The sequence below is a fragment of the Aegilops tauschii genome, chromosome 2 (assembly GCF_002575655.3).
Source record: "Aegilops tauschii subsp. strangulata cultivar AL8/78 chromosome 2, Aet v6.0, whole genome shotgun sequence".
NCBI classification, from domain to species: domain Eukaryota; kingdom Viridiplantae; phylum Streptophyta; class Magnoliopsida; order Poales; family Poaceae; genus Aegilops; species Aegilops tauschii.
Genome location: NC_053036.3, coordinates 349,717,016 through 349,731,873, shown reverse-complemented (window position 1 = coordinate 349,731,873; position 14,858 = coordinate 349,717,016). Strand labels below are relative to the sequence as shown.

The following is a 14,858-nucleotide window of genomic DNA, read 5'->3' as shown; positions in this document are numbered from 1 at the left end:
TTATCGGAGTACCGGAGAGTTACGGGAATTCGCCGGGGAGTATATGGGCCTTATTGGGCTTTAGGGGAGAGAGAGGGGGGCTGCCTAGGGCAGGCCGTGCGCCCCCCCAAGGCCTAGTCCGAATTGGACTAGGGGGAGGGGCGGCGCCCCCTCCTTCCTTCTCTTCTCTCTTCCCCTTCCTTCTATCCTACTCCTACTACTTGGAAGGGGAGGAATCCTACTCCCGATGGTAGTAGGACTCCCCAGGGCGCGCCATAGTAGAGGGCCGGCCCTCCCCCTCCTTCACTCCTTTATATACGGGGGAGGGGGCACCCCATAGACACACAAGTTGATCATTGATCTTTTAGCCGTGTGCGGTGCCCCCTCCACCATAATCCACCTCGGTCGTATCGTAGTGGTGCTTAGGCAAAGCCCTGCGTAGGTAGCAACATCATCACCGTTATCACGCCGTCTTGCTGACGGAACTCTCCCGCAAAGCTCTGCTGGATCGGAGTTCGTGGGACGTCACCGAGCTGAACGTGTGCTGAACTCGGAGGTGCCGTGCGTTCGGTACTTGGATCGGTCGGATCGTGAAGACGTACGACTACATCAACTGTGTTCTCATAACACTTCTACTTACGGTCTACGAGGGTACGTGGACGACACTCTCCCCTCTCGTTGCTATGCATCACCATGATCTTGAGTGTGCGTAGGAATTTTTTTGAAATTATTACGTTCCCCAACACCTCCTCCTCGCCTCCTTTATATACGGGGCAAGGGGGCACCCCATAGCACATCAATTGTTCTCTTAGCTGTGTGCGGTGCCCCCCTCCACAGTTTAATCCTCCAGTCATAGCGTCTAGTGCTTTGGCGAAGCCTTGCGCGTATCACATCACCATCAGCGTCATCACGCCGTCGTGCTGATGGAATTCTCCCTCGACCCTCTGCTGGATCAAGAGTTCGAGGGACGTCATCGAGCTGAACATGAGCTGAACTCGGAGGTGCCGTACGTTCGGTAGTAGATCGGTTGGATCGTGAAGATGTTCAACTACATCAACCGTGTTAACCTAACACTTCCGCTTTCGGTCTACGAGGGTACGTGGACACACTCTCCCCCTCTCATTGCTATGCATCTCCTAGATAGATCTTGCGTGAGCGTAGGAATTTTGTTGAAATTGCATGCTACGTTCCCAACAAATACGTCATAGATCCATGACCAAAAAGTTTCAGGGAAACCATGGTGTCTAAGTATGGAGAGTAGTCATTCAAAGAGAGAGAGAGGGCCATTTTTATGGCAACATTAGTAAGCAATTTTGCAAGCACGATTCTAAACCAAAGTTGAGTATGGTCGCCACTCTGATGAACTATTTGGTAGCATGGGAGAAAAGGTTTAGAAAAGCAATACATAATGGGTACTCATGAACCAAGTATCAAGCAAAGAGTAGCTATTAGCGCCAGAAGTTGTTAAAACAAAAGAAATGTTCAATAGGGTGGACATTTGCTTAGTGACTTGTGTAAAGGAAGGAGTTCTTGTTATATGAATGAATAAAAGCATTTGGGTGTTGTAAATGGAGCTAGTCAAACCAAGGTGGAGTATCTGGTGATAGAGATTTTACTATGAATTTCAAGAGAATGCAATTATTTTGTTGGCAGTTTTTTAATCTGAGACAACTAAATTTTTGGTTTACACACATTATTCAGAGCAATTAAGCACTGAGCACCAGTATATGTTTCTTTCGTAGCCCGATTAAAAGGCACGACGAAAAGCATCAATAGTTTCGAGGACATTTTCTAGGATCTGGAAACAAACACCAAGTCGCAGCAAAAGACAAAGTTTTGAGCATTGTTTTGACCAGAAAAAAATATGTTTGTTTTCCATGGACAATTGAAGGGACGTGTGTTTTTAGTCTATTTGTGAGTAGTTTTGCCACGCCATTGATAAGGAAGTGTCAATGCGAGATGGTATCGAATACACCACTAGCTGTGCTTGAGTCTGGAAGAACATTCTGGAAACCTCAAAATCAATCCTATCAAGAGTCCATGACCTAAAAGGAAAGGAGTGAGTAGGGAACCCATGGGCTTCCCAAAAATAGACAGGTGAAACAACGACAAGGAAGGGTCAAGCCGTTTGTGACCATGACATCCGGGAAGGAAGGCATCCAACTGACCTACGTCTGGAAATAAATACCAAGGCATCAAGACGAAGAGAGGAAAACTTCCGCTTCGACAACCAAGACGACGAAAAAAAATCCCTAGCCAAAGCCTATAGTCGGGCATCATTTCCTCTAGTCAGTGTCAAGCCTATAGTCGGGCGTCATTTCCTTGAGTTAAGCGAAGATCACTAGTCGACCAGTTGGCCAGCGAAGATGCCACGTATTAAGTACAGTCGTTTACCAACTGTCCAATATCTAGTTAATTGCGACAGTCGGTCGTGCATGACGGTTATTACTAGCATTTATGCGAGCATGTTACAGCACCTTGAAAGTCCAACTAATCCCTGGGTGGTTTTGGTAATTAATAACAACATATATGTCATTGAACTAATGCCTATTCAAAGATAGATTTCATGAAATTCGATGTTGGCATGGCAAGGACATGAGGAAGTTGACCCCTCAAAATGCTAAGGACATGAATTGGCAAAACCTTCCAGACTCTACATTTTTCGTTAAGTGATCGAAGATCACATTGAGTCCATAGGAAAGCCAATACTATTAAAAGGGGATGAGGTTTCGATCATGACTCAATTGCTCAAGTGCTTGAAGATATTGCTCCAAAAACCCTCAACCATCTTCTCCAAATCCTATCTGTTCAAACCCTAAAAGTCCAACTCGGTCCCATCGAAAACTCTTCATCCGGACCCACCGAATTGATCCTAGACAGAGCCACAGCCAAACCCTAGAACATCGGTTCCACCGAGATGACGATCGGTCCCACCGATTTGCACCAAGTTTATGTAACCCTTTCACATTATTTCAGAATTACTGAGATGTTTCAATTGTAATTACTGAAATGAGGTCTTGCTTAGGTCATCGCACATCGGTCCCACCGAGTTGTTCCATTCGATCTCACCGAAAAGCCCAACATTTGAATCTTTTACAAAGGTCGGTCTCACCGAGATTTTCGCTTCGGTGCCACCGAGTTGAGTCAAAAGGTTGTAATAGTTGAATTCTTGGTGAAGGCTATTTATACCCCTGTACCCCCACTTTCTCTTAGAGGGATACATCAGAACGAAACTACACTTCCACCATCCATTTTCTGAGAGAGAACCACCTACTTATGTGTTGAGATCAAGGCATTTCAATCCAACCATTTGAACCTTGATTTCTAGCCTCCCCAAGTTGCTTTCCACTCCAATCCTTCTCTTACCAAAGACAAATCTATGAGAGACTGATTGAGTGTTGAGGATACCATCTTTTGAAGCACATGAGCAAGGAGTTCATCATCAACAACACCATCTATTACCTTTTGGAGAGTTGTGTCTCCTAGATTGGTTATGTGCCACTTGGAAGCCTCGAAGATCATGTGGAGTTGAACCAAGGAGTTTGTAATGGCAACGAGATCGCCTACTTTGTGAAGATCTACCCCGAGTGAGGCTAGTCCTTTATGGACGTAAGTCATGGTGGAATAGACAAGGTTGCTTCTTCGTGGACCCTTCGTGGGTGAAGCCCTCTGTAGACTCGCACATCCATTACCCTTCGTAAGTTGAAGTCCCCATCAACATGGACATACAATAGCACCACCTATCGGAACCACACCAAAAATCACCGTGTCTTCATTGCGTTTGATTTCTCCGATCCCTCCTTTACGTTCATATGCAAAGTCTTTACTTTCCGCTGCACAACTCTTAGACTTGCATGTGTAGGGTGCTGCTTGACTTGGTAGAATTGCTAAAACTTGCCTAAAACTAAAATTGGGAAAATTATAAGTTTTTTATTTGGTCAAGTAGTCCAATCACCCCTCCTTTAGACATAATTTTGATCCTACACACCTCCTGACGCACTGTATATATGTGGGGAGGAGGGCACTGGGCTTAGGGTTGAACACACTTGTAATCCTACATGCAAGAGCAAGAACACCGCACACATAAGTAGGGTATTACCTCTAGAGTAGAGGGCCCGAACCTGTCTAATTTTCTTGTGTGTACTGCCATCTCCATTTCTCGTAGTTACGATGCTCCTCCACACACACACCCCCCTATATGTATTGTTAGTGGCGACGATGACATTCTACAGATGGTCTGTTCGGTGGTCTTTCACGGCTCCAGCCTTGCATAGTTCTCCTTCCAAACTATCCTTCAGAGTTGGAGCTGCACTTCCCTTAGCACGGGTGGCTTAGTTTGGCACATGTCTTCTTGTGTTTCCGTACAGCCTCTACGCTGAGGGTCGGGTCGATGTTCGTCTTCGACGAAGTCGGGGTCGCTTGCTCAGATATTAGGGAGGGTGATGACGCATGTTAGGGAGAAGTGATGATGATGACTTCGGTGTGCGATCTTGGTGAGGCCCTCTATGTGAGTTGTGCGTGGGGTATTGTGCGACAGTTTGTGACGATTTTCACTTGGCATTCCACTAATTAACTGGATACTCTCTTCTGTTTAATTGATGGATGAGCCAAAATTTTGCCTCTCTTTAAAAAACCCGCCATCGAGTATGTAGTGATTGCTTGCACTAGTGACTTGATGGAAGTTTTCTTGCAACTGCTAGTCCCAGCTATGCATTTCTCTACCCAACCTTGAAAGCTTATTCAAATTCTTTTTTTCTTCAGATATGCAAAGACACCGTCTTTGGATCGGCTGACATCCGAGGGAAGGCCCAATCCAACCCAACTCTTAATGAGACGCACCCTTCTTCACACTGTTTGTTGTGGAGACCTCCTATGTGACGCATTCTGCGTCAAACAGCAGCTCGACGCACAGGGTTGACGCTTGACTGGCCCGGCCCACCAACCCAATCGTTGTTTTGTTTCCTTTCGCGCGCGACAAAAAGAGCTGAAAAATCAGCAGCAAGTAGCAGGAATCGATCCCACAAGCTCAGACTCCAACAACGAGCCATTAGCTACTACACTACACGCCACCAACTGAAGATAAAAAGTACAGAAATATATAAGAACAGACAGCAGCGTTGAGATTTGGAAAACATTTTGAAATGCCTCATTTTTCTAAAATAAAACACGAACAAAATTTACAAATCCCAAACAGATTCCAAAACGCGAACAATGTTTCAAAAATGTTTCTGAAAAACAAACAAATTACGAAAAACACGAACATTTTTTGACATCACGAACATTTTTTAGTTTAAAAAAAATAGAAAACAGGAACATTTTCTAAATTCAGCACCAAAAAACTTAAAACAGGAACTTTTTTTAAAATGCAAACAAAATTTATATTGTACGCTTTTCTGGAAACGCGAACAAAATTTTAAACATGGGAATATTTGTTGAAATTGCGAACAAAATGTTGAAATCGCAAACATTTTTTGAAAAATGAACATTTTTTCTGAAATGGTGAACAAACTTTGAAAGCGAGAATATTTTTTGAAATTCCTGAACATTTTTTTAAACATGAACAAATTTCTAGAACTATGAAATTTTTGAAAACGAGAACATTTTATGAAATTGTGAACAAATTTAATAAATGAAATTTTCTGCAATTGTAAATGGATTTTGAAAACGATAATTTTTTTTTAAATTCATGTAGATTTTTTTAAGCATGAACATTTTTTGAAAATTTGAACAATTTTTAAAGGAATAACTTTTTTTATTATTTCAACAAAAGCATTTTTTGATATCATGAATTTTTTTTAAAAATCACGAACATTTTTCAACACACGAACATTTTTTGGAAAGTTATGATTATTTTGAACAAAATCATTTGCAACATTTTATGAAAACAAGAACATTTTCTGAAAATCACGAACATTTTTTGAAAAGCGACCATTTTTGAAATTTCAAACATTTTTTGAAGGCAAGAATATTTTTCTAAATTGAAGAACAATTTTCGAACATGAGCTTAGTTTGAAAAAGATAAAATAACCTTGAAAAGGAAAAAAAAAAGAAACAGAAAACGAAAAAGAAAAGAAAAAGAAGAAAATGAAACAGAAAAAAAAAGAAAACAGAAAAACCAGTAAAAGAAACAAAAGACCGGTTCAGGAGGAACCTTCTAGAAGGTTCCCACAACCGGCTGGCTAGGTGCGACTGTACGCGCAAAAACTGGGCCGGCCCGCTGCTCGGTCGCTCGCCTCTGCGAAGCGCCGGCAGTTTGACGCAAAGAGTGTCAAATAGGATATTCCTTTGTTGTGGCCCAGCTGTCAAAATTATCTTCGACGAAAGAAATGTAGATAGTCCAGGCCCACAAAGAGAAACCAACGGCGACTCGGTCCCTCTCCCCTGCATCTCTGGAAGCATCCACTGCCTTCCAAAGCTCTCGCGCCCCCGTCCCCCACCGACCCTTCTCTGGAAGCATCTCCCAATCCAACCCCCTCTCACAGGAACAGGAACCCTCTAGAACACCACATCGTTGAACGCGACAATCTCTGCTCCGCCATATAAGACGCCACCGATCCGAGCCACGCCATGCTCCGGCTGCAAACAACATCCAGAACGCGCAGAGACGCAGATCGCGAGCGAGCGCGCACCCGTTAATCGCTTCATCTTTCCATTCCACCTAGAGAGCCTTTCGCGTCCACGAACCGAACCAACAATGGCCGCCGTGGAGGATGAGGCGCTGAGGGCGCTGGAAGAGGAGGACGACGCCATGATGAACGAGCCGGACGGCGAGCCCATGGACGGCCTCGACGTCGACGAGGAGGAGGAGGCCGACTCCCCGGCGACGATGAAGGTCGGCGAGGAGAAGGAGATCGGGAAGCAGGGGCTGAAGAAGAAGCTCGTCAAGGAGGGCGAGGGCTGGGAACGGCCCGAGACCGGCGACGAGGTCGAAGGTATGGATCACGGCCGTCCCCTCTGCATCCGATCATCCTAGTTATCACGCAACGTCAAACCCAACAGATAATAACCGGGATGAACGAATGTTGTATGGCAGTGCACTACACGGGCACTCTCCTCGACGGGACCAAGTTCGATTCGAGCCGAGACCGCGGGACTCCCTTCAAGTTCAAGCTCGGGCAGGGGCAGGTGATCAAGGGATGGGACCAGGGCATCAAGACCATGAAGAAGGGCGAGAACGCCGTCCTCACCATCCCGCCGGACCTCGCGTACGGCGAGGCGGGCTCCCCGCCCACGATCCCGCCCAACGCCACGCTCCAGTTCGACGTCGAGCTCCTCTCGTGGGCCAGCGTCAAGGACATCTGCAAGGACGGCGGCATCTTCAAGAAGGTCCTGGTCGAGGGTCAGAAATGGGAGAATCCCAAGGATCTCGACGAAGTTACTGGTACGTTGTGTCTAATAACTGGGTTCACGATTCCATTTCGACCAAATTACTGAAAATTTGGTGAATCCGGTTTTTGTTCTGCTAAACATCCAAAACTGTCGTTTGAAATTAACCAACGAAATAAGTTGTCACCGGATTTTTTTTAACGAAACCTAATGATTTTGGGTTGCCGAACTGGAATGTGCGTCGGTATAATGTGAACGAAATGGTGAACTTCTTTATGATTTCAACGAAATGGTTGTCAATTTGCTCTTGCTACGCGCGATGCCACGTCTCTAACATGTTCCATGTTTGCTCACGCAGTCAAGTACGAGGCGAGACTTGAGGATGGATCCGTCGTGTCCAAGTCAGAGGGTATTGAATTCGCAGTGAAGGATGGTTCGTATCTAGTCAATTCAGTTAGCCTTGGGAAATTGAAAAGTACTAGGAATTAGCTCTGAATCGTTGACGCACAACTCTGCTTTACAATTTCAGGTTACTTCTGCCCTGCACTTTCCAAAGCCGTGAAGACCATGAAGAAGGGCGAGAAGGTCCTCCTGACCGTCAAGCCACAATGTGAGCCATTTTTCCGCAAATCTGCCATTCAGAACTACGATTGCTGTGCTCCAAAAGTATCATAAATTGATATGTACTGCATCTTACGATGGACAGATGGTTTCGGCGAGCAAGGAAGGCCGGCTTCTGAGGTTGAAGCCGCGGTGCCCCCGAATTCCACATTGCACATCGATCTTGAGCTAGTCTCCTGGAAGACGATCACCCTCATCGGTGACGACAAGAGGATCTTGAAGAAGGTGCTCAAGGAAGGAGAAGGCTACGAGCGCCCCAACGACGGGGCAGTTGTCAGAGGTGCGCGGCGCGCTGCTAATCCATGCACAACCTCGTGGAAATTGTCGGACAAGTATACTAATCTTGTATTACTTCTTGCTTGCAGTGAGACTGATCGGCAAGTTGGACGACGGCACTGTGTTCACGAAGAAAGGACATGAAGGCGACGAACCATTCGAGTTCAAGACGGATGAGGAGCAGGTCATCGAAGGGCTGGACACGACGGTGCTCACCATGAAGAAAGGAGAGGTCGCGTCAGCTAGAATACCACCTGAACATGCGTTCGGTTCCACTGAGACGAAGCTTGATATTGCTATGGTTCCTCCCAACTCCACCGTCTTTTATGAAGTGGACCTCGTTTCCTTCGAGAAGGTAACTGTGGTGGTTACTTTGTCTGTTGTTTACATATCAATCTCTGCTGCTGTCAGAAAGTGAACGCATGCTCATGTTCTGTACTTCCGTTTCAGGAGAAAGAATCTTGGGACTTGAAGAGTAATGCTGAGAACATCGAAGCAGCTGCTAAAAAGAAAGATGAAGGAAATGCGTGGTTTAAGATGGGCAAGTACGCCAAGGCTTCCAAGAGATATGAGAAGGTAAAATGCCATCAGTCTTTCAACCGGAAGTCTTGTTCTGTCAAAAACGTATCGGTACAGAATTGAGTTCTTGATATGAATCTATCCTTCGGAACAGGCTGCAAAGTACATTGAGTATGACAGCTCCTTCAGCGAGGACGAGAAGAAGCAATCCAAGGCAGTGAAGATCAGCATCAAGCTCAACAACGCAGCGTGCAAACTGAAACTCAAGGATTACAAGGAAGCAGAGAAACTCTGCGCCAAGGTGAGTGTCTTGTTGTAGACTGTAGTATCTTTCAACGGTGAGCATTTCAGCAGCACCTTGCCCTAAACGGTGGCATTATTTATTGATCAGGTTTTGGAGCTGGAGAGCACAAACGTCAAGGCTCTGTACCGGAGGGCGCAGGCGTACACCGAGCTCGTGGATCTGGAGCTGGCAGAACTAGATATCAAGAAGGCTCTGGAGATCGACCCAGACAACAGGTAGAAGCACCGTCTAATCTCTCTGGAGATCGAGCAGGCTACAGATATATCGTATCAATTTCATCTATGGGTCGTGGCTGATTTGTCATGTTTGTGTTTCTGCCCCAGGGAGGTGAAGGTTGCGTACAAGGCGTTGAAGGACAAGCTGAGGGAGTACAACAAGAGGGACGCCAAGTTCTACGGCAACATGTTCGCCAAATGGAGGAAGACGGAGAACGCCGCCGGGAAGCAGAACGCGCAGCCTATGGCCATCGACAGCACCGCGTGACGGGTCTGCCGCGTCCTGGTACAGCCGGGTCTGGAGTTTGTATCAGCGTTGTACCGTGGTTTTGGTTGTCTTGTCCTCTGTTCTGCAGCTTGTGCCTCGTCTGTGATCGGCTGCGTGCCTTGATAATGTACTCATAATTTGCTGACGTACGATTCTAGTAAAAAGAGTGTCTATTTCGTTTTAAACGAAATTTCTAGAGCTTTTATTTGAAAATAAAGTGAAATGTGTCATTAGTTCATCAACTCAAATTAATTGCACATTTTGGTTTAAGGACATTGGAAGTGATCGACCTACATATAGTCTGGATTGCGGAGTGTGACGTGGGGTACCCGAATGCATGGGAAAGAAGGTCTGGCCTAAAGTTTCTAGTCTGATCAATGATTTCACCCATCCAATAGTAAAATTCAAAAGATAAAACAAAAATGACTTTTATAAAAATGTTTAGATCACTATTTTAATGATCTATAAACGCTCTTATATTAGTTTATAAAGGGAATACATAATAGAAAAGTGCAACCGTAGCATGTACTCCCTTCATCCGTGAATAAGTGTAACCTTCAGTCAAGGTTTTAAAATTTTGACCAATTTTCTAGGAAATAATAGTAGCCTTTATGGCACTAAATTAGTATCACTAAATCCGTTTTGAATGTACTTTTATAATATACCAATTTGATTTCATATATTACTAATATTTTTTATAAATTTGGTCAAAATTATAAAAGAACTTAAAACAAAAATTAGATGTGCACTTATTCACGGACAGAGGGAGTATAATGTTTAGCAAATATTCATTTCTGAGCCCGGCCCATCTGCATCCAGTTAAGAGAAAAATTTAAAAACAATACAAAACAAATTCAGAAACATTTGACTTTTTTTGTGCATGGAGGACGATTTGGTGCGCGATGTCCGTTTCAAATTTCAGCCTTTTACATTTGACTTTTTTTGTGCACGGAGGATGATTTGGTGCGCGAGGTCCGCTTCAAATTTCAGCTCTTTTACATTTAACTTTTTTTGTGCATGGAGGAATTTCAGCTTTTTTACATTTGACTTTTTTTGTGTGCATGGAGGACGATTTGGTGCGCGAGGTCCGCTTCAAATTTCAGCTTTTTTAGACGTATGAGTAGCTCTCGGAAAAAAATTAGATCAAAACCATACATATTGTAAACCTTAAATTTGTCATTTTTATCGAGAGCTGCTCAGATGTGCAAATGAGTTTAAATTTGTCCTAAGCATTTTTCATGAAAAACTCAGAATTCTTTGAGGATGATGGGCCATGCTTTTGATTTTATCTTTCTGTTGTCCATTTCAATCACTAACTATCGGAGGTGTCTTGTACTCTTTATGACAATTACTAAATGACCAAAAAATAGAAGCCCAGAAAAGCTCTAAACTTTTTCCCATTGTAAGGGTCTGCTCGGATCGTGGGTCTTGCATGAATAGTAATGAAACCAAATTCTATTATAATATTTTTTGCAAAAATATTATAAATATTAAAGATATTTTTTGTGAAATTTGAAAATGTTAGAATTTTTTAAAACATCACGAATTTAAACAATGTTCATAAATTTATATATTCTTCAAGAATATGAAAAACAATCATGAATCTAAAAAATGTTCACGAGATTTATAATTATTAATTATTTTTTAATGCTCATGAATTTTAAATAATATTAGCAGTTTTAAATAAATGTTTGTAAATTTTAAAAACATTCACAGATTTTTGTTAAATGACCATGATTTTGAAGAAACCATTTATGAATTTTAAAATATGTTCAAGAATTAAAATTATGTTCCTGAATTCAAAGAATATTCATAAATTTGAAAAATAGAAACATAAAAACAAGCAGGAAAATATAAACAAGGAAAAGATTAAAAAAAGATGAACAAAACCTTTCCAAAACTGGAAGGACCTGCTTACATGGATAACCTAATAGGGCCTGCCTCCACATTATGCATGGAATGTGAATTGTCAGAATAACTATTCGGACAAACATAGAATTTATTCCAAAACTGAATAATGGCGCGGCAAAACGCATGTTACCCTCTAGTTCAAATCATAGCCCAGTGGTAGAACTAAAAAAGGCATCTCTTGAGTCTTGAGGTTGGGTATGTTGGTCCTAAAAAGAACGCTACCCATAGATCGACACTGAAGTGCAAGGTCCCATGTGAGACATGAGCAAAACTATATGTGATGTAGGTTTTTATTGTTGTTGCTAAACAATCAAGTATAAGGGTGGTGTCCGAATGAGGTATTATTCACTGCTTGGAGTTACAATTTGAGTTGCTCAAATGCAAAAGAAGCCAGGTCCCTAGCATAGATTGGAGGAATGAGACCATATTTGGTATGCTAATATGTCAAACATTTTGGAGACCTATTGTGTCGCGGTGGCAACATCATTCAGAATGGTGCACGGTGGCCAGGTATTTTGATCTGCTACTTGATTCATGAAGGAGGAAATTGATGGGCCCTTTTCCGGAGATGTAGTTAAAGGAAGTGTAATAAAGTAGACCATGGACTTAACACTTTTGCAAGCACAAACATGCACTCCGTGGTTAGCAGTCACCAACCCTCCATGTTTTGGGGCCTCTTTTATTCATAGGAGAAGTGAAGGGAAATTATATGAACATGAAATGTTCCTATGGTGATACTATTCTACCATTTCACTCAAAGGAATGGACCACAAGATAAATAAATAATTTTTATTTGAATTGAGTTTCATAAAAAAAACAATGCACTTTTACAATACATTCAAGCCTCCTTTTTTTGCATTCTTATGCACAGAGAACAAGGCAAAGTTCACAAGTAGCACAATATTAACTCCATCTCAATCTTGCTTTAACCTTAACCTCACCATCCATTGTTGGGATTACTGCGTTTTTTCTACTCCTAAAAACTAAAACCCGATTCAACACAGTCATATGTATTCACTGTCCTTTTGTTTAGCACAAATCTATCTTACACCTGTGTTGTTTTTCTATTTAATGTGTTCTTAAATCCTACAAATAAAAAATAACCCTCGTTGTTTTCTTTGGAGAGCTTTGCTTTTCAAGAATAATGTGCTTTTTGGATATCAAAAGGCTTATATTGAGGCATCGTTTACAGTTTTGGACAATATGTGGACTACAAATGGAGCATCAACAGATTCTGTTTGTTCATGCTTGATATATGTAAATGAATAGCCCACCAGGTTGGCATTCTTTTGTGTGATTTACAATGTACAGAATGGGAGGTGCCATATGAGGGGCCGATAAAGATTAATGTTGATACAAGCTTCATGGCGATGAAGCTTTTGCCAACGCCAGCGTGGTGGCTAGAGATCACGAAGGGGTGGTGCTTCTATCTTCTTTGGATTTCCATCCACTCTGTGCAATTGTAGAGGAAATGAAACTTCGAACTTGTTTAGTAGGGTTTTATATAGTTGTCATCATGCATAACCTTATCTTCATGGAGACTGTTGTCTATTTGTGAAAAAATATTTGTCTGATAATGTTTTAAACATGTCAGTTCTCATTGATTTGAAGAGATATGCATTTGGAATCTTTCAATGTATTCCCAAATTTTCCTTGGTGAATATCATTTGTGACAAGAGCAAAGTAGCTTATTGGTAGATTTTGTAAAACTTCTAAATAGTTGATGTGTTGTTAGGGCATTTCTAATGGACTCCCCCATTTCTAATGGACTCCCCATTTCTCAGCCCATAAGTTGTAGTAACATGCATATATTGCTAGTTTATGTTACAGAAATCCAATTTGTTTCTTGGGAGCATATGCTCTTGCCCGACTAAAATGTTTTTTGCAAATGTCAGAATTTTTCTAAAAAAATAGATGTATTCATTATCACACCCGAATGCTAGTCGCAAATCTTAGTGGAAAATCTTAAGAATTCTGAATGTGCTAAAAATTGAATACCAATTGTTACACTTAATATTGTTTCTTTCATCAACGAAGCAGTGCTATCCATTTCGCATGAAAATTATCAAGCACGCTCATTAGACTAACATGAAAATCCACACAAAAAATTAGAATTTTTGAAATATGTTTACTATTTGTTTTAAACTTACTGTTCATCCGGGAGCATATGCTCCCAAGAGCCTAAACAACACTCCTAATGTTATGTTTACTACTTTCATAATGGGTAGTGTCATATGTTATTATATAGATTCATTTTATTGGGAAGTTCTATGTGATGATAACATATATTATGTTACTTCATTTATCTCTCTTCTTTTTAATTACTTGTCACATCATCTTCTTTGCTGATGTGACATGCATATTACTATCTATATTACTCTCACTCTGAGTAGTCTTACCATTATGGTGAATATTTTGTAGTTTGGCAGCATGCACTTCTAGGGGATCATCCTCGGCCCAAGTCCATTCAACGCTCACGATTTTCCATCTTTTTGGATGGGTAGCTCACGAGGGTCACTCACGAGACTTTCAAAAACCTTTATTGGTAATCAAGTTTGTGTGCGTGAGCGACTAGCATTAACATTGCTCCCGTCCAATTGAGTATATTTATTCAAGTCTTGCTATTTTTTCGCCTTACAAATATTGATACCACAAAGAAGATGTCTACAAAAGATTTCCTCGTAACTATTAGTATCATGTGTTACTTTGTAAAAAAGGATGGTTTTGAATATGAATAAAATTATATATTTTTAAAAAAAATATGAAGTGGTTTAATTGAATGAAAATACTAGTTATGCTCCTCCACGCATGAACCAAAATATCTACACGAAAAATTTGAGCTATCGAAAAAGCCCTCGCATCACTCCCTCCACGGGGCAACACGGGTGGTGGCCCAACCCTACCGTCCACCGCGTCACCTTCTCATCCCCTCCCCCTCGCCACCGCTGGGTGAAGCCCGCGTGGATCCAGCAGCGGTGGGGCCTCTTCTTCCTGACGGCTCCTGCAGGGGCACGACATGGTACGGTTGGGCGTGTTGGAAATATGCCCTAGAGGCAATAATAAATGGTTATTATCATATTTCCCGTTCATGATAAATGTTTATTATTCATGCTAGAATTGTATTGACCGGGAACTTGAATACATGTGTGAATACATAAACTACACCGTGTCCCTAGTAAGCCTCTACTAGACTAGCTCGTTGATCAAAGATGGTTATGGTTTCCAAACCATAGACATGAGTTTTCATTTGATAACGGTATCACATCATTAGGATAATGATGTGATGAACAAGACCCAATCGTAAGCCTAGCATCAGATCATTTAAGTTATTTGCTATAACTTTCTTCATGTCAAGTATCTGTTCCATCGACCATGAGATCATGCAACACCCAGATACCAGAGGAATACCTTGTGTGATATCAAACTTCATAACTGGGTG

General features: G+C 42.1%; 1 protein-coding gene across 1 annotated transcript; it reads left to right on the top strand.

Annotated features, from left to right (window-relative positions):
• Positions 1 to 6,409: 6,409 nt before the first annotated feature.
• On the top strand, positions 6,410 to 9,698 carry LOC109744277 (70 kDa peptidyl-prolyl isomerase). Its single transcript, XM_020303382.4, has 10 exons — positions 6,410 to 6,911; positions 7,013 to 7,360; positions 7,664 to 7,738; positions 7,835 to 7,915; positions 8,012 to 8,206; positions 8,292 to 8,557; positions 8,653 to 8,778; positions 8,876 to 9,022; positions 9,113 to 9,240; positions 9,349 to 9,698. The coding sequence occupies exons 1-10, from the start codon at positions 6,674 to 6,676 to the stop codon at positions 9,506 to 9,508; spliced, it is 1,764 nt and encodes a 587-aa protein (XP_020158971.1). The 5' UTR covers positions 6,410 to 6,673; the 3' UTR covers positions 9,509 to 9,698.
• Positions 9,699 to 14,858: the final 5,160 nt, after the last annotated feature.